We start from the raw sequence: 19,648 nt of genomic DNA, 5'->3' as shown, positions 1-19,648 counted from the left end.
CTGGTGTTCGGGGAGTGGCCCATGTTCCTGGAGCTGCACACCCTCTGCTGAGGTCTGGGGGGCTGAGGTGAGCCCAGCACGGGCTGAGCACCATGCTTCTGCCCAAGTCTCTCTTCTTGTCTGTCTGTCTGCCTGTCTGTCTCAACCTCTCCTGCCCAGACACAAAAGGTGGGGCCCTGTTGACAGAGCAAAGCCAGTCAGCCGGATGGCCTCGTGCTGGACCCTGTGACCCCTTGACCCTGACCTGGCTGCCAGCTTTGGTGCCTCCCTGCTATGCGGTCCTGCCTCTGCCACCCTCCCCCTCCCCACCCCTGGCCCAAATGGGGCAGTTCCCTAGTCCAGTGTCGTAGTGAGGGGCTTCAGGGGAACCAGCCAGGCCAAGAGGGTGACAGACACTCCTGCAGGAGACTGCCCTCGTGTCTCACCTGGGCTGCGGAAGGTCTGCTTTCACACCCTCCACCTGGAGGCCCCCAGTGTGAGGGCTGCCCCTGCCCTCCGATCAGGGCGGTGAGCGTGAGGGAGGAGGCCAGAGAATGTCCATGGGGAGAGGGGCCTGGGCGTCTCCCTCAGGGGGGCGATCGTGTAGAAATGGTACTTGGTTTCCTGACACTGCTCTCCACCCACACCCAACCCTGAACTGGGGTCATCAGTGCCCCAGGGAGGCTGTCATAGATCAGAAGGTGGAGGGCAGAGGGCGGAGGGCAGCGTAGGGGCAGAGGGCGTGGCTATGAGCCTTGTTCTTAGAGCCTGTCCTTAGCGGTGCCAGCATCCTCGCACCTGCTCTGAGGAAGGGCTTCTCCCACCTCACCTACGGGCTGCACAGTCACACAGCCGGACCCGTGGTTCCAGGACACGCCGCACAACCCAGGAATCACGTACGGAGTGGTGCGTGCGTTTTGCTTCACCCATCGTTTCTCTGGTCAAAAGGAGGGGATAATTATGCCTGAAGAAGTTGTTAGCTGACCCTGTAAGTAGTTTTTGCAGGGGGCTTGGCTCGTGGGTTTGGGGAGCAGATAAATGGGCAGACGGATAGAGGTACGTGGAGGCTGACTTCTCTGGGGTCTGCACCTGGGCCTTTGGAATAGGCTCTGGGACAGACGGAGGAGGTCCTGAGAAGGGTTGGAGGCGACAGGCTCCTTCCATTTTGAAAGGGTTCGTCTCATCACCCGAAGGTTATTTTCCAGGGTGGGGGGTGGCGAGTCATGATTCCAAGACTCTGCTCCAGAGTCAGAGACAGTTGGTGGTCTCGGAGTGGAGGGGCCTGCAGGGTGGCCTGGTGTACAGGGCTGTGGTCCGGTCTGGGCAGAGTGAGGGTGCCCATACCCAGCACGGTGCAGGCACAGCCGGGGCCACTGTGCCTGGAGGGCTACCAGAGAGGGAGAGCTCGGTGGGGGCTCCTTGGGCCAGGGCTACAGCCATCCCTTCAGCCCCCTGCACGGGCACGTGACAGGACAGCATGGGTGCCCACATACAGACAATGGCCCTGGACTGACCAGCAAAATTCAGGACCTTAGAATTGCTATGATTGGCTGGGTGATAACCAAAAAGCTCCCAGAAAATGGCTGCTAGAAGTTTATTTCTCTCTTGAAGAAGAAATCCAGAGGTAGGCGACCCTGAAGTGGTATTGTGACTCCAACTGCCATCAAGGATTCAGGGTCTCAGCATGTGGTTTCCAACTGCAAGTTCACCTCGTGGTCTAAGGTGGCTGCAGGAGTGCCAGCCATCACCTCTGCACTGATGAACAGAGAAGGTGAAAGTGGAATGGGAAAAGTAGGACTTTCCCTGGTTACCTGGTCCCATATTACAGAACCTTCCCCAAAGCACATCCCAATAATTTCCTGTTCTATCTCATTGTCACACTTAGCTGCAAGGAAGAAAGATGTCACCCAGTTGAAAGAGAGCCAAAAGGAAGTTTGAGAAATGAACAAGTCACTTGACAGGATCAGCTGTAGTCTGGACACAGACGAGGAGAAGATCAAGGAACTGGGAGAAAAATGAGAAGAAACTGCTCAGGATGCAGGGAACAGAGGCAGAGTCACGAGACAGGTGGACACAGGGAGGAGGCCCACAGGGAGGTGCACAGGCCGTGCGCAGAGCATTCACTGGGGGTGAAGGCTATGCTAAGTTTGCGCCTTGGAATTTCTAGGTGGCTCTGGGCGTGAATAGGCTGCAGGAAAGGCCCGCAAGGCCTGCTCCCAGCAGGGGCAGATGCAGCAATTCTCGAACGTGGAGCCGGCTGCCCGGCAGGTGCCATAGCCCTCGGCAGGGGACACAAAGCAGGCAACTCGCTGCTGTGGGCACTGCCGCCTGTCCAGGGCGAGGGTGGGGGCCCAGTGGCCCAGGGGCAGAGTCCACGACCCTCATTCTGGGAGGGGTGCTCCGGATGAGGCCCGCTCTGTTCTGGGAGCTCCCAAACAGCCTGGGGGGAGCATCCTTTCCCACCACCTGCGGGCGCTGTGGGACATGCTGGCCGCTGAGCACTGTCCCTCCCAGTCGATGTCCGTTTCACTTGGTCAGAGTCTTTTCCTCTCGTCAACATGAGCCGCTGTTTCACAGCCTTGGGCCCACGGAGAAACCCGCTTCCTTGGCACTGGACCGGCCATTTCCTTGGCAGGGTCTCGGAGCAATGCTGCCCAGTGGAGAGGGCACTGGGCGCCACCTCCCCATGGTCACCGAGGGTGGCCTCCCCTGGGAGCTCTCTTGAGCCCTCCCCCCACCGCCCCGGGCTCAGGCCCCTCCCAGCTCTGCTGGACCCTCGACCCTCGGCTGGTTCTTTCCTCGAGCCACGTCGCCGTCGCACCGTTACCAAGTACTGGACACGCGGTGGGTGGAGCTTGCCCACAGACAGCAGAGGAGCCAGATGCATGCGCATAGGATGCGAGGGGGGCGGGGCCTCCTCTCAGAGGAGGTGCAAAGCCCCCAAACAGGCTGCATCTCGGGTGGAGCTGCCAGGGCTCCCAGCGCTGGTGCCTCTGCGGGCAGGGGAGTGCTGGCGGCGGGTACGGGGCATGCAGACAGCTTTGGGGGCCTGGCTCCTTCAGGTCCTGAGCTAAGACTTTAGAGTAATTTGTGAAGTTGTGCATTACCTTTAAGGCATTTTTACATAAATGTACGTTTCTAGCCAATAAAAAGTGTGAAGAAAGGAAAAGTCTTGGGAGGGTCTTCCCTGGCGCTCCAGTGGTTACGACTCCGCACTTCCACTGCAGGGGACGCGGGTTCCATCCCTGCTTGGGGAACTAAGATACCTTAAGCTGCGTGGCGCAGCTGAACAAACAAACACCAAAAAAAAAAAAAAAAAGAAAGAAAGAAAAGTCATGGGAAAATTCGCAACGATACATGTTCAATAAAGTTCCTCAAGCTTTGTTTGCAAAGGCAAAGACTTAGCACCGTGTTCAAGGACAGAGGCCAGGCAGGTAGATTATTATGCCCCAGCCACAGACTGGAAAATATCAGATATTTAGAAGAATGGGTATCACCGTCCATGCTACACTGTGGGTAAAAGAAACAGGCCTTAGGATAATATGTTTAGTAAGATTTCCTATTTGTGAAAAATAATTATGGAAACGTATATGTGCATAGGCACTGAAAAACACGTGGATGTCAGCACCACAATGATGACTATGGGAGATTTTTATCATATTGTAGTTTGTCCTTTTTATTTATCTGTTTCTGATTTTTCCTAAAATGAAAATCCACTGCTTGCGTAATAAAAAATACGCAAAAAGGATCAGAAAAAAAGGCCTATTTCTCATTTCTCTGAGACAAATCCAGTTGCTATGGAGACGAGAAGGTTGTCAAGGCGGCAATTGGTCGGTGCCGGAGGCGGGTGGGCGCTCGCTAGGAACCGGAGCCAGCGCAGCCTTCAGACAGCACTGCGGAGCCCAGCGCCAGCATGGAGGGCGTGGATGTGTGGGCCAGCACCTTGGCCCAGCTGATGGCCAAGAGGAAGCCCCAGGACACCTGGGAGCTGGTCCCCGAGGAGAACCTGGCCTCAGGGCACCTGGACAGCAGCGGTTTCCAGTACCGGCTGCGGGGGCTCTCGAGGTGCGGCTGAGGGGGGGTGTCTCCTGTGGGGTCCTGGGAGGGAGGGGTCGAGGCTACTTAACCACTGGCTAGGCTGGGTGCGGCCCGGCCGGTGAGGAAGGCGGGCTGGGGAGCCATGTGTCTGCCTGGCCTTGGCACCCAACAGGTGGGTGGGTGGGCCGAGTGTTGTTCCTCCCTTCCGGGAAGTGGGGGTGTTGGGGGAGCAGTCTGTTCATTGCCTTTCAGCACAGGTGAGCTGAGGCCCTGCCCGGCAGTGCCGGCACCGCCAGGCCAGTTGGGGCCCTGCCAAGGGGCGGCTGGCGTGGTAATGCTGCCCCTGCGTGGGGGACTTTGCTTGTTCACTGCAGCATCTCCTCGTTTCCAGGGCAGCACTGACAGAGGGAGCAGGGGGTGGGCAGGCACCCGGTCACCGCCCGGCCCTGCACTGCAGAGAGGTCTAAGGGGATGGAAGGAGGGGGCACAGGCCCCAGAGGAAGGAGGATGTCCCCGGCCTGGGCTGTGGCCGAGTGGGGGCCGAGTCACGAGCCCCGGGGACCATGGGTCACCACGTGAGCCTCGCTCTTCCTTGTGATGACAGCTGCCGTCAGAGCAGCCAGGACGGGCCAGACCTGCAGGGGCTCTGCCCAGCCAGGCAGCCTGGTCCCCCAGGGGCCAGCTGGGAGGGGCCTGGGGGGAGAGGGGGCCTCGCAGACCAGTCACCGTGTGGACCCTGCAGGCAGCTACCCTTTGGCACGGACGCCCCAGTTCCCCAGCGTCTGAAATCCCTGGAGTCCGGTGTGCGGTGGGGTGCTGGCTTTCCCAGGTGTCAGGAAGTAACAGCCTTCGGTGCATCTGAGGGGCCCCTTCCAACCCGGTACTGTTCCCACAGCCCCATGGAGGAGCCGCTCTACACAGGTGGGACGAGGACCCTGAGCACACATTGGTTTTCTGTTTTCACGGACAGAAATGCCAGCTGGTGGGATGGTCACTAGGGCAGACTCACCTCTCCACGTGCAGCCACTGGCTACGTGCAGCCATGACGCGTTAATTAACAGATAAAGGAGGAAGTTCAGTCCCTAGGGCACCATCCGTGTCTAGGTGCTCCCCGGCCACGTGTGGCTGGAGGCTGCATGCAGGGGCGCAGTGGGGACAAGCCCACCATCAGGGGAAGTTCCGGTGGATGGGTCAGAGGGTCACTCACCTGTGACCTGACAGTTTGGAAACAGAAGGACACAGGGCCTTCAGCCTCCGGAGCAGCATCCTCACCGTGTGAGGGCCAAACCCGCCGCCCAGGGAGTGGTGCCTGCAAGCGAGCGCAGGGCCACCCCGGCATCCTGGGGTCCCAGTCCCTCATCGCTCTCCTCACGCTTCTCTGCCCGCCCCCAGCCTCCCCATTGCCTCTCTCCCGTGGGATGGGCTCCCCAGGTCCTTTCTGCAGCCCCCCGCCCCCGCACTGGGCATCACAGATGCTCTTCCTTCCCTCACTGTCCTGGTGATGTCTCCTCGGGCAGTTGAGACCCAGGTCAGCAGGCGACAGACCAGCAGCAGCAAGCGCAGAGGTGGCCCTGCACGTGGCAGTCTGGGCTTTGCCACTGAGGGCATCTTGGTGCCAAATGGATGAAAGGCGTTTGCTTCGGCTTTTCAGGTTATGGGTGCAGCGAGGGATGTGCACACACGGGCTGGGTTCATGAATCCGCTGGGCCTGGGGGAGGGCCACCCCGCCTCTGCTCACCCCCTCTCTCCTCCCCAGGCTCCAGTGTGGCCGCTGCCAGTGGGGCTGGTCCTCGGCCCACGTGCACATCCTCTTCCACTTGTGGTGGGATGAGGATGCCCGGCAGGGGCTGGTGAAGATGCGCATCTGGGCCCAGCGGTGCCGGCTGTGCCCGCCGGGCGGGGCCCCCTGCCAGGTCAGCCTGCTCAACGTGCGGCTGTTCCTCAACAAGCTGGTGCAGTTCATCGTGCAGAAGTGCTACGGGGAGGGCCCAGGCTCCGACCAGTGCCCTGAGATCTGCTTCGGCGAGCACTGTGAGGCCTGCGACCTGGGGGTCTGCTTCTTCCAGAAGCCCCCAGACCCCGCCTGGGGGCCCGAGGTCAAGAGCCCCAGCACCATCAAGGGCAGGTTCACCCTGTATGGTGGCAGCAACGTGGACGCCCCCACTGCCAGCCAACAGCTGCGCACGCTTGGCTGCGGGCTTGTGGTGGACCGCTCCAGGGGCTACACCCCCAACTCCATCATGGTCCCCCTCTCCGTGGCCGACTTCATCAAGAACCCCCTCTCCGAGGGCAGGGACTTCTTCGGCGACGATGAGGAGATCGTCACTGTCCCCTTCTCCCTTGTGCATGAGGACAAGGGGCCCATGACCAACCCCACCGGGCCGCTCACCATTGGCAGGGGCTCCCTCTACCTGCCCACCAGCTCCAAGGCCACGTCCAAAGGCAGACGCTTCCCAGTGAACATTAAAACCCCCGTTTTCCACGGCAAAGGCCTCCTCCTCAGCGGCACCAAGGAGATGACAGGCTTCATCTACAAAGGCCACGGCTGCGTCTCCGACCCTGATGAAGATGAAAATGAAGATGAAGATGCAGACGATGGCTGGGGCCCCACGTTCGGCAGCAGTGGTCCCATCATTGAAGTCACTGGTGGAAACGGCCCGCGGCCAATGACCTACATCATCGGCCTCATGAACAACGGGGAGGGCTCCGTCACCTTCCCCTCTTCCTTGACCAATGTGGTCCTTGAAGGCGAGGACCCCTTTGACCTCATCTACGGCTCCCTCACCTTCCCTTTCATCTTCGCCGACAAGGGCAAAGGCGGGGCTTCTTCTGCTGGCGTCACTGAAGGCAAAGGGAAGGAGGATGGCGGCAGTGGCCCTGTCCCCATCAGCGAGGGCTCCGTCACTATCCCCTTCTCTGTCCTCAGTATCATTCAGAGCAAGGGCTCTGGCAACGATGTCAGTGGCCCTCAAAGCAATGGCCTTGCCGCACATGGCTTTTCCAAGGAGCAGGGGCAGCCGGGGCCCAGGGCGGGCAAGTCCGGCCCTGGGTCCTACTGGGAGGAGGACTTCTGCTGGGCCGAAGGCTTCTGCTTCGACCCCTACGAAGAAGTCTGGATCTGGGTCTCCATGACCGTCTGCGTCCTCTGGATAATGTACCTGTACAAGTTCAGCCCTGACCACTCCCCGCGGGTGTGAAGTGTGGCGCCTCTCGTTGGTCCCTGCTTCACCCCCGAGCAGGGCCGCCTGGGCAGCCAGCGAGTCAAGTGACCCTCCTGTCCCCCCAGCAAGCCCCCGGCCACCTTGGCCGCCCCCTGCTTCCATGTTCTGTCTCCTGCTGTGAGTTGTGGTGTCGTGGAAGCTCACGCCGTGATCGTCCCCCAAGCTGACCGTGTGTGTTCCAGGTGCTTTTCTGTACGTGTGTTACACTCCGATAAAATAAAAGTTAAGAAGCAGCAGCCACACGGCACTCGGGCTGAGCTGAAGGTGTGAGGGCCGACTCCTGGGTCCCAGTCCCTGCAGGGTCTCCTTCCCTCGATGTCTTCTGGATCCCTGGACGGGACGCTCGGACCTGTTCAGCACAGGCTGTCAGGGCGGGGTGGGCGGTGGCGGGGAGGAGGTCCTACACCACCCACTCTGCGAAGATGAAAGCCCCTTGAGGTGTGGTTGGCAAGCCTCATCCTCCCCCGCACCGGCTCCCCACAGCACCAGGGTCCCAGTAGCTGAGGAGGTACCTTCCCCATGGGAGGGGCAGGAGGCCAGCCAGTGCTTTAACCGGATTCTGTTCACGGTTCCCCTGGAGTACTTATATCCACAGCGCTGCTTTGGTTTAAGAAACGCCATCTGTGCTGTAGGTCAGAAAACTGTCCTGTCACTTGTATTCACACCCTGGATTTCCATCTTAAAGGCCGTAGGTCCGGTTCTAAGGGGCAGGGGTGTTGGGCCATGTGGGTCCCAGGCAGCTGGGGCCGTGACAGCGGGCAGCTGGGTCAGGTCACCCTGTAGCCCTCCATGCAGAGCCGGCCCCAGGACCCTGGTGGGGGGGTTGTCTGCAGAGCCCTGAGGTCTGAGACTTGCATCCCCTGGCTGGATGAGAGTTTCGGAAGGCCTGCTCTGTGGGGAGGGGTGAGTGGACAGAATCCAGCGGTGCTGGAGATTCTGCCCTCAGGCCTGCCCTCGGGGTGAGTGGGGAAGGCAGGGCGGGGCTCGCACGGGCACACACAGGGCTGCCTGAGGTGGCAGGGGAGGAGGGGGCTTTACATCAGCACCAGGTCGGCAAGTGCCAGACCCATGCCTGCTCACAGAGACCCCACATGACACCAGAACCACGGAAGTTTCCACCCTACACGGAAGGCCAAACCTGCACGGGACGTGAGCCTGGACACCTCAGCCAGCCTGAGCAGAGCCTCACCAGACAGCACGAGGCCAGGTCACCAGGTGCCCTATGCGCTAACCTCACCCTTAGTGCAAGACCCACCCTCCACCCTCAGTGGTGTGTCTACACTGGGTGAGACCCTCACTATTTGGGCAGGATCCACCCTCCACCCTCAGTGGTGTGTCTACACTGGGTGAGACCCTCACTATTTGGGCAGGATCCACCCTCCACCCTCAGTGGTGTGTCTACACTGGGTGAGACCCTCACTATTTGGGCAGGATCCATACTCCACCCTCAGTGGTGTGTCTACACTGGGTGAGACTCTCCCCCTAAGTGCAGGACCCACCCTCCCACCCTCAGTGGTCTGTCTACACTGGGTGAAACCCTCACCTGAGAGCAGGACTGAGCCTCCCACCTTGGTTTTCCCGTCTACACTGTGGTGTGACGACCTAGCCGGGTGGTGTCTGTGGTGGTTGGGGTTCTAATTTACTTTTATTTTTTTATGACATAAGCACTGTTTTATTTGGGGGAATCAGGAAAGGCCTCTCTTTTGAGAGAAGGCTTTTGATTAGGAGACTTTTGAGAAGAGGCTTGATGGAAATAAAAGTAGCAAAATGAGGATTAAAATAAGTAAATCTATAGGATTTTTCAGTTAGGAAGCCACTTCAGTTAGGAAACCACCTTTACTATGATGAGTGGAGTGCGGGGGATGAAATCTGAGTGCAAAGGGCTGAGAATGAGTAAGAGGAGGCAGCGTTATTCTTTCCAGTAGTTCACTGCAAAGGGCAGAGGAGAGACAGAGACGGGGGAGAACACGCATATCCGAAACTACACAGGATCCATCGGTCTCTGCTTGCAATTACCATCTGACTGTTAGCTCCCTTCCCAGGGCCACCTTTTCTGATTCTGTTTTCTTTTAGCTTCAGGTAGTCTTTCCCCCCGCCTAGCTGTCCTCTTCAGCCCTGCACCATTCCTTCAGGGAGCTGTCTTTAAGCCCCATGTCACATACTCAGCACCACAAGGAGGCGATGGCCTCCTTGAACTCTTGCGCCGATGGAGGCTTTTATTTCTTCAGCTTTTGCACAAAGTTATGTTTCAGTTGCTCCCTCCTTCTGTCTGTTCTCCCCTATCCTGACTTTAGCCTCCATTGTTCACTTTCCACTTTCAACCTTGCCTTGTCTTTTAGACTAGATTTTCAGCATTGTCTTCTTACCCATAATCTTGTCTACCTGTTTCCCAAGAATTAGGTCCTTCCTGTACATTGCTTTGGGCTGCCTAGCTCAATCCAACCCCAGGAGATATGGTGTTTCCTGAAGATACAGCAGAGGAAACCACAGATTAGGTTGTTAACCTACAGTTCTGGATCACCTCCTTGGTAAGACCATGGCCATTTCATGGCCAAATTAAAGTCCTCCATGGCTAGCCAACCTGACACTAGAGGTAGAACATTACTCTAAGGACTTCCCCGGTGGCACAGTGGTTAAGAATCTGCCTGCCAATGCAGGGGACACGGGTTCGAGCCCTGGTCTGGGAAGATCCCACATGCCGCGGAGCAACTAAACCTGTGCGCCACAACTATCGAGTCTGCGCTCCAGAGCCCGTGAGCCGCAACTACTGAGCCCACGTGCTGCAACTACTGAAGCCTGCACACCTAGAGCCTGTGCTCCGCAACAAAGAGAAGCCACCGCAATGAGAAGCCCACGCACCGCAACGAAGAGTAGCCCCCGCTCGCCGCAACTAGAGAAACCTGCACACAGCGACAAAGACCCAACGCAGCCAAAAAAAACACACCAAGACCAAAAACAAACACCCCTCCCCCCTCGCCAAAACAGAAAAACATTACTCTAATAACTGGAATCCCTGGGCTCATTAACCATTCACAGAGCCCAGGGCCGAATTGCTGGCTCTACATTGAGAGGCCCAACCCCCATGGCTCTGAGAGCCCTCCAAGTTCTGAGGTCTGTTTTCCCAGAGGTTCAGTCCTGCCCCTCTCTAACTGATAATATGCTAAGTGTGCATAAAGCACTTTTGCTGAATCGGGGGTTCTGATTGAAAGGGGGGTCTGATTGCAGTTCCTGCACTGGGGTCAGCATGGACAGTGGGCAGGCTCCCTCTGCCCCCACCTGTCAGGGTCCCCCTGCCTCTGGCTCTCTGGCTTTGCCCGGAAATGGCTGCATGGAGGCTGTGCCGTCCATAGAGGCATCACCTCTGCTCCTGGTTCCACTGTGACCTCTGCTGGCGCAGGTCTCTCCCTCCCCAGCCTTGGCTGAACTGCAGCGTCACCTCCATGGTTTCCAACTTGTAGATAAACTAAAATTATTTCCCAGATGCAAAGCTTGCCTGAGTGGCTTAAACTGGATGCCGTGACAGCTGAGAATTTCAGTGCTGGCCACTCTTCCTGTGGGTGCGGAACAGGTGTTCAGTCCAGGAGTCTGACCACACCGGCTCAGAGGGCGGAGTCACCCCCGGTCCTGGGGTAGGTTTGGGGAATCTGACCCCAGCACCACCACCCAACCCCCTCCCTCCCGTGTGGGTGGGCTCTGCACCAGCTCCTGGCTTCTGGGACCTCCAGGTGGTCAGCTGGGCCACCCCGGGGGGACAGTAACCTGCCCCTCCCCCAACATCACCGGACAGCGCTGTGCGGCGGGCAGTCCTGGGCCTTTTGGACTCACGGTAACGGTCTGTGCTTCCGCGGGCCCTGCTGGCCACACACCTTGACCTCATCTCTGTCCCTCCCATCGCCCGCCGGCCTGCGCACATGCAGGGAGAGGGAGGGTCGGGTTCCCGTATGGCCCCTCTGGGTCTTCAGCACCTCTCGCTCTAGGAACCTGCGAAGAGCGGTGTCCCCTTAGGTGTGAGCACACGGGGACCTCAGTAAGGTCCACACCAGCCGGAAGCAGAAAATGTGGGGAGCGCTAGGGTCCTCCAAACAGGGAGTGGGGAGAGGGAGGCATCACGGATGGCATAATAGCGGGGCTGGTGCAGCGCCTCCGGGTCCGGGGGTCCTCAGTAGGCACTCGCAGCCCCCTCCCCAACTCCCAATCCCGCCCCATCCCTCCCACCCTTCCCCAGCCCCTCTGTCCCCTGCCACCCCAGGCCCCCGCCCCCAGCTCCGGCCCCTCCTCCAGCCCCCGCCCGGCCGCCCGCGTTGTCCTGCGGCGCCCCCGAGTGGCCGCTAGCGGGAAGCGCAGCCCTGCGATGGGGAAGGCGGGAAGGCTCTGCCGCTCTTTAACTGTTTACTGTTTAATCAGAAGGTTCCTTAAAACCCAGCAAACTCCACCCATCGTCAGCATCACTAGCACACGTTTTCATAAATAATTAAAACTCATTTAATTACTTAATAATTAATTCATTCAGAATTAAGATTCAGGAATACGATGAAAGCGAGAGTAATACCCACACTTGACCTGTGGGCCCCCCATGCCACCCCCACCCCCCAACATTCAGGCGTGCAGGCTATTTGAGTGCGCGGTCAAGGAAGTTCAGGCTCGCGGACACTGGATAAAATGCCAAGGGCGAGCCTGGGGCTCAAATCCAGGGCAGCCGGCACCCCAGCCCCTGTGCAGCCTGAGTGACCACGTTGGGCCTAGGAGGACTAACGGCAGACACGTTTCAAATGTAATTGCTATTAGTTCAAGCAAAGATGGGGTACTTAAAGTGTGAACGATTTCCTGATTTCTCGCCCTCTAGGGGGAGGCCATAGGGTCACAGCCGGGGACACAAACCCCTCCTCTCCTCAGCCTGTTTCCAGAGCAGGTTCAGGGGACCACACGCAAGGCAGGGGGCTTGATCTGGCCGAACCTGGCTAGCTGGTGCCCCTCCCGAGGATGGGGGCGGCTGGGCTGCACTGGGTGTGAGCTGCCCCATCTTTTCATCACCTGTTCTCTTAGTTGAAAGATTAGACGGCAGACTATTGACTCTCATTATGATGAAATAAAATTCATATTTTATAGCAAGATGAGAAAAATTTTAAACAAAAACGTTCCCTTGCCCGTTTGGGCCTCCTCCCTCCCCTTTAGTGTGTGCTGTGCGTCTTAGGAGGGAACCTTCCTTCCTAATCCTGTGAGGCCCACAAGGACCCGTGCCCCACTACTCACTCTGTACATGCAGGTCTGGATTATGTAAACTGTCAATAATACGTCATTTGATGCGTAACTCTGTCTCAAGACCTTATGTAAATGGGCTTTGACTTCTAATGGGCAGAGCACTCCCCAGAGCTTTCTGAAAGACTCTCTGCAGTTATAATCCTGAGGTTGGCTAGAGTAAAAGTTTCTATTTCTTTCTTGAATTGACTATTGATTAATTTTCGCTGACAATTAGGAAACACATCTGTCTTGTAGTCCAGATGTTCTCACCCGCTAGGGCAGTCTGGCATTCCCTTCTAGAAAGCTCTACAGCTCTAGTCAGAAAGGGGCTGGTGAGTGTGCCCTGACCCCCACGTGGCCTTGAGTGGAGTGCATGGGACAGAGGGCCATGTTGCTTCCTTTCCCAGGAAATGTGACTCTAGACACGGGGTGTGGGTTTTCTTCTGGGAGGAGCTGCTGCTCCGGGGGCCTCGCAAGAACTGCACACTTAGTATTTGTGATTTGAACCACTCGGTCCATTTTCATTATGAAAGTAAACAAAAAATTCTAGCTCCCAGAGACAGAAGGTTAAGAACTGCTTCCTGGGACGTCTGCAGTTTTTTTCCTCAAGTTTCTTCTCCGCGTTATCCAGCAGTATCCAGCAGTTCTCTCTAGATAATACAAAATGGGATTTGGGGTGTAGTCTTTAACAGTCAAAATACTGACATATGTCGGCGATAATGGGGTTCAGTTCCAGACACTGCAATAAAGTGAGTCATATGAATTTTTTGGTTTCCTGGTGCATATGAAAGGTATGTATATACCATACTGTAGTCTAGTAAGTGTGCAGTAGCATTGTGTCTAAAATACAACGTACATGCCTTAATTAAAAAATACTTTATTGCTAAAAAATGCTAACCAGTGTCTGAGCCTAATCTTTTTGCGGGCAGAGGGCTTTGCCTCGATGTGGTGGCTGCTGACTGATCAGGGTGGGGGTTACTGAAGTTTGGGGCAGCAATTTCTTAAAATCAGATGACAATGAAGTTTGCCTCATTGATCGACTTTTCTTTTCATGAAAGATTTCTCTGTAGCATGCAATGCTGTTTGTAGTCTTTTACCCAGAGTAGAACTTCTTCCAAAATTGGAGTCAATCTTCTCAAACCCTGCTGCTGCTTTATCAATGAAGTTTATTTAACTTTCTAAATCCTTTGTTGTCATTTCAACAGTCTTCACAGCATCTTCACCAGGAGTAGATTCCATCTCAAGGAACCACTTTCTTTGCTCACCCATAGAAGCAACTCCTCATTGCTTAAAGTTTTATCCTGAGACTGCAGCAATTTAGTCACATCTTCAGGCTCCACTTCTAATTCTAGTTCTCTTGCTATTTCCACCACATCTGCAGTTCCTTCCTTCACTGAGGTCTTAAACCCCTCAAAGTCATCCATGAGGGCTGGAATCAGCTTCTTCCAACCCCTGTTAATGTAGGTATTTGGACCTCTTCCCATGAATCATGAGTGTTCCTAATGGCATCTAGAATGGTGAGTCCTTTGCATAAGGTTTTCAGTTGACTCTACCCAGATCCATCAGAGGAATTGCTGTCTTATGGCAGCTATAGCCTTGTGAAGTGTATTTCTTAAAAAATAAGACTTGAAAGTTGAAATGACTCCTTGATCCATGGGCTGCAGAATGGATGTTGTGTTAGCAGGTATGAAAACAACATTCATCTCATTGTTCATCAGAGCTTTTGGGTCACCAGGTCCATTGCCAATGAGCAGTAATATTTTGAAAGGAATCTTTTTTTTCTGAGCAGTATATGGTTTAAAATGTTCAGTAAACCATGTTGTCAACAGATGTGCTGTCATCCAAGCTTTGTTAGTCCACTTATAGACCAAACACAGGAGATTTATCATAATTCTTAGGGGCCCTAGATTTTCAGATGGTATATGAGCATTGGCTTCAACTTGAGTCACCAGGTGCATTAGCCCCTTTGAAGCTTCAAAGCCAGGCACTGACTTTTCCTCTCTAGTTATGAAAGTCCTAGATGGCATCCGGTTCCAATAGAAGGCTGTTTTGTCTACACTGAAAATCTGTTGTTTAGAGTAGCCACCTTCATGAATTTCCTTAGCTGGATCTTCTGGATAACTTGCTGCGTCTTCTACATCAGCACTTGCTGCTTCACTTTGCACTTTGATGTTATGGAAACGGCGTCTTTCCATCAACCTCATGGACCAACCTCTGCCAACTTAAAACTTTTCTTCTGCAGCTTCCTCACCAACCTCAGCCTTCATAGAACTGAAGAGAGTTAGGGCCTTGCTGTGGATTAGGCTTTGGTTAAGGGAATATTGTGGCTGGTTTGATCTTATATCCAGACGACTCAAACTTTTTCCATACCAACAATAAGGCAGTTTCACTTTATATCATTCATGTGTTAACTGAAGTGGTACTTTTAATTTCCTTCAAGGACTTTTCCTTTGCATCCACAACTTGGCTAACTGTTTGGTGCAAGAGGCCCGGCTTTCACCATCTCTCAGCTTTGGACCTGCTTTCCTCACTGAGCTTCATCATTTCTAGGTTTTGATTTAAAGTGAGAGACATGCGACTCTTCCTTTCATTTGAGCACTTGGAGGTCGCTGTAGGGTGATTAATTGGCCTAATTTCAATATTGTTTTGGTTCAGGGAATAGGGGGTCTGAGGAGAGAGAGAGATGGGGGACCAGCTGGTCAGTGGGGCAGTCAGAACACACCACATTTATGGATTAAGTTCGCCTCTTATATGGGTGTGGTTTGTGATTAAATTATGTTACTATTATAATTGTTGCTATTTGAAACAGTTAAAAGAGTAATATCAAAGATCATGGTCACAGACCACCACACAAATATAAGAATGAAGCAGATCGAAGTATTGCGAGAATTACCAAAATGTGACACAGAGACATGAAATGAGCAGACGTTGTTGGAAAAATGGCCCCAACAGACTTGCCGGTTGCAGGGTCCCCACAGACCCTCACTTTGTAAAAAGTGCCACGTCTGTGAAGCACAATGAAACGAAGTCTGTCTGTAATTCCCGACAGGACACCTCCGTTCACCAAACAGCCTGGCCCACCCGGCCCTGCTTGGGTTTTCACCTCCTATCACAGTGCAGGCCCCGCAGCTGCAGGGGACACACAGAAGGACGGCATGTGTTTCCTTCAAACACAAGAAAACCGTGAACATGACATGTGCTTATTCTAGAGAAGGAGGAAAACAGAGAAGAAGATGGAGGAGGAAATGAGAGCGATGACCCCGCGGTCCTGCCGTGGCCCAGGCACGCCCTCCCGTTGCTTCTCTTGTGTGCGGCCTCGGTGACACGCCCGAGGGGAGCAGGCAACCCTCCCGAGGAGCCTGCCTGGGCCCCGGAGGGGTGTTAGCCCAGGGGTGGGGTGGCTGATGCCTGTGCGTGTGCAGGTGGCTATGAAGGGTGGGGCTCATTTCCTTCCTAGGTGTGGAGGGTGGGCGCTGCCCTCCACGCGGGACTCAGGGGTCCGGCTCCCCAGGGACTCTTCCCAGTGTCAGGCTCCCTGTGGGGGGAACAGGGGCCCTTGGGCCCAGCTGGAGCTCGGCACGTGACCACAGGTGGCAGCAGGGTCCCCAGGTGCCTCGGCAGACAGGCTGAGTGGCCCCGGTCAGCACCGGGACCCACCACTGTCTCCACCCCGGGTCCAGGTGGAGGGGCAGCCAACCCAGCCCAAGGCTGCAGCTGAGTTCTGCCCCGGAGGGGGCCTGGGAGGCCGAGGACAGGCCTGGTGGCAGAGCAGGCGGCTGGAGCTGGAGGGCCACTGGCATGGCACAGGTGTGACCCGCACCTGCGGCGGAGGTCACGGGGACCCTGTGTTCTCTCCGCTCTGGCCGCTGTTGCCCAAGGTGCACCCCGTCCCTCCCACTTCCAGGGTCTCATGTGTGGCGCCTGTGTCGTGGCCCTGCTGTCCCATGTCCCACCCCCAGCACGTGTCCTGCCCCAGCAGCCCTGACCTCGGCCCCAGCCGTGCCGGCTGCAGGGCCCTGCTCGGTGCAGAAGGGTGGAGTGTCAGAGGGTGGCCCTGGCTGAGTCCCTGAGGATCAGGAGACGATGCTGATGCTTCTGGCATGTGGAGTCTAGGGAGAGGAGGCCCCGCTGCTCCAGCGCTGACTCTGCGTGTGGGACTGTCTGCCGGGTCAGGGGGCCACCAGGTGGAGCCCTCGGCCCACGTGTGATTTCCTGTTTTCAGGCTGGTGGGCGGGACGGAGGTGCACACCTGAAATCATCTGAAGTCATCCCCCTGGCTTGGTGTGTCCCTGGGGTGGCAGGCAGAGCTGCTGCCGGGTCTCCGTCCTCTTCAGGCTGCCTGACCCTGGGACGCACGGTTCTCACCTCTGGGCACAAGGGGGGCGGCTTCCACTCCTGAGAGGCCGGGGCCGCTGCTTGGTGAGGGACACTGACCACCTCTGGGCTCACCCGAGGGTCTGGGGGTCTGCAGGGGAGGCTGGGCCGCGACTCTGGGCCTCGGGTGGGAATGGCCGGAACCTCTCCCCACCTGGCCCTGGACTCTGAGGGTCGATGCCCTCTTTCCTGCTTCCTGCCCTGGACCCCAGTCCTACCCTCCTCTCTCCCTGGGAATCACTCAGAGTGGCTGCCAGAACTTCCCGGGGTGTGGGCGGCCCAAGGCACTTTATTTCTGCCAAGTTTTATTTAGATTTGAAAGGAGCCTGGTCCAGCCAAAACACGACGCAGCTTAACCAAGGGAAGCTGTTTCATTTTCTTTCTTGAGCTGCGTTTGAAACACAGCCACGTAGTGAAGAGGCAGGAGTCACTCCGGGTCGGACAGGAAGGCGCTTCCCCCAGCCCTGCATCCGCCCCTCCAGCGGTCGCTGGGCCTCCTCGCCTTCCAATCCCTCTGTTGGTCTTTTGGCTGTGCCTTGCTGTATTACTTTTTTGGTAGTTATTCCAGGGGTTACAATATGCATCCTTAACTATCACAGTCTGTTGCTACTTCGCAAAGACCTAGGAGCCTAGCAACAGTGTAATTCCATTAACCCCATCCTTGTGCTGTCGTTGTCGTGTGTGTAACTTCTACACTATAAACTCTGCAACACGAGGCAGCTCTTACTTTAAGAAACTAAGTGTATGTATGTCTGCATGTCAATCCTAAAAAAAAAAAAAGATCAGTGAAAAACAAACAAACAAAAAAAGAAATTAAGTGTCACAGGTTGGGTTGTCTGGGAAGCAGTTGCTGGGAAGGAGTTTGAGGGGGGGCACATGTTTTATTGGAGACACACCTGGAAAGGGAAGAGAGGTGGTGGGACTGGGTGGGAAAGGCACCACCTTACTCCAAAGCCACGAATTCTTCAGGCAGCTTTTTCTCTGCCCACCTGCTCCCTCCCTTTCCCCTTTGGAGCTCCTGTATATTCCCCCAGGCTGTACCCAGGGGGGTTAGGGCGTTGCTCTTTTATTTTCTTGTTTTCTCTTTGCTGGTGGGATAATTCCTATTCCTCTGCCTTCTGGCTCACTTGCCTTTTTCCTGCAGTTAAGCCTGTCGGTGAAGTTTTTGTTTCAGACGTGGCACTGTTTGCTTGGCGACCCGTCCTGGGGTCCTGCTGATGGCGGCCAGGTTTGGTGCCGAGAATCGACTTCCTTCCTTCAGGGCTTGAGTTTTGCCCTGACTGGTGAGGAGGCTGGTCTGCTGCTTGTCGGTCCATTTCAGTTCCATTTTCGTCCCCTTGTGGCCCTTGCTCCAAGGCGTGGCGGTTCTTGTTCGTGCCCTGCGCTGCGGCTGCCAGGACTGTCTGCAGCCCTGGACGCTGGTGCTGGTCTCCGTGAGCTCACGGCCCCTCTGGGCTCCACCTCCCGGGGGAGGGGCAGCATCCCCAGGCAGAGAGCCGTGCGGGGCTGTGGCTCACGGTCGGCTCTGCCTGCTGCCCTGTATTTGTCCAGTTTTGCAGCCATGGTGGCAGCAGAGCAAGTCGGCACCAGTCAGGCTGCCGAGGCCAGAGGTGTAAGTTTCCTGCCAACCTGGCAACCCAAGGGCGCCCAGGTCAGCGACAGGGAAGAGTGAACACGCCTGCCCAAAGCGTTGGACGGTCACAAGGGCAGCTCTCAGGGCGCTGATGGCAGATTCAAACTTGGAATGGCTGTAACCTTGGCAGAAGTGGTGTCTGCTGGGGGCACAGGGCTGGGTCCGCCCCTCCCGTGAGGACAAGGTCTTCCAGTGGGCGTGCCGCTGCCCACTTAGGGCTGCTTACGGAGCCCCCAGGGGAGGCACACAGACCACCCTCGGTGGGTGCCCTCTGACAGCACCCTCGGCCTCGGGAGACCCTGGGTCGGCTCAGCGCCTTTCGTGGGGGTCTCTCTGGCGATGCCCCGCTTTCTTAGGCATCGTTCTGAGCGTGTCTTTCAAAGCTGCAGCCATGAGCTGCCCAGCCTGGGTGCTGGGCAGGAAATCATTCACCTGGGCTTCAAAGGATTCGAGAAGATCAGGGCTGCAGGTGGGGGCACTCGGGGCGTTCATGCAGGGCTGCGGTCGGGGGTGAATCGCATGGGTGTTGGGTGGCTAGACCATTGGAGAGGGCGATAAACCCACACGCGGGGAGATAAGAGGAGTCAAGCCTTCCCAGGTGGCCGTCCACCCAGTGACCACCGGCGGTCTTGACCCAGGGCCACTGTCCCCTGGCCCGGCCACTCCATGCTCTGCCTTCTCATCCACAGATGGGGCTGTCCTGGGCGGGAGCTCCTACGCTCAGAGGCTCCCTCGAGGTCCTTCCCAGGTAGCACCCCTACCAGCGTGTGAACTAGAAGTCGGGTCCTCTCACCTGAATCAGGATTAACCCAAGAAGGATCCTGGCGGGGAGGGCAGGTCTCTGTTCTGGGGCCTGCAATGCAAGCAGGGAGGTCGCTATGGCTTTTCACAGACACCCTCAAGCCTGGTTTTCGGAGCCCCAAGCCCTGTGTTGTCACTTCATCCTGATAAAGTTCAAGCTTCTGTGTTCTTCCACATCACCTGTCCCTCAGGTCTCACGGTGAATGGCTCTGTTGGATCTCTGGGGGCGTTGGGGGGTGGGTAGGTCCTCGGGACAGGAGCGGAAGCGTCTGCGTAGGGCGGTGAGGAGTCCCTTGAGCTTGTGCTGCGAAGGGCGTTGGGCTGAATCGGAAGGGCGGGTGCGCTGGAGGCTTGGCCACCCACC

The 19,648-nt window shown here is 56.5% G+C and overlaps 1 protein-coding gene across 1 annotated transcript; it reads left to right on the top strand.

Annotated features, from left to right (window-relative positions):
* The first annotated feature begins 2,864 nt into the window (after positions 1 to 2,864).
* Positions 2,865 to 18,522, top strand: RTP5 (receptor transporter protein 5 (putative)). Its single transcript, XM_060107252.1, has 10 exons — positions 2,865 to 2,999; positions 3,842 to 4,044; positions 5,774 to 7,208; positions 7,304 to 7,355; positions 10,964 to 11,064; positions 11,488 to 11,598; positions 16,067 to 16,354; positions 16,436 to 16,516; positions 17,995 to 18,133; positions 18,248 to 18,522. The coding sequence occupies exons 1-10, from the start codon at positions 2,865 to 2,867 to the stop codon at positions 18,520 to 18,522; spliced, it is 2,820 nt and encodes a 939-aa protein (XP_059963235.1).
* The last annotated feature ends 1,126 nt before the right edge of the window (positions 18,523 to 19,648 follow it).

The sequence above is a fragment of the Mesoplodon densirostris genome, chromosome 8 (assembly GCF_025265405.1).
Source record: "Mesoplodon densirostris isolate mMesDen1 chromosome 8, mMesDen1 primary haplotype, whole genome shotgun sequence".
Lineage (NCBI taxonomy): Eukaryota > Metazoa > Chordata > Mammalia > Artiodactyla > Ziphiidae > Mesoplodon > Mesoplodon densirostris.
This window is presented reverse-complemented; position numbering and strand designations above follow the sequence as displayed.

Coding starts and splice junctions, on each gene's coding strand:
- RTP5 (XM_060107252.1), top strand. CDS start 2,865: ATGCGCATAGGATGCGAGGGGGGCGGGGCCTCCTCTCAGAGGAGGTGC. Junction 11,599..16,066: donor GCAGCCCTGCGATGGGGAAG/GCGGGAAGGCTC, acceptor ACGTGACCACAG/GTGGCAGCAGGGTCCCCAGG. Junction 18,134..18,247: donor CTTGAGTTTTGCCCTGACTG/GTGAGGAGGCTG, acceptor TGCGGCTGCCAG/GACTGTCTGCAGCCCTGGAC.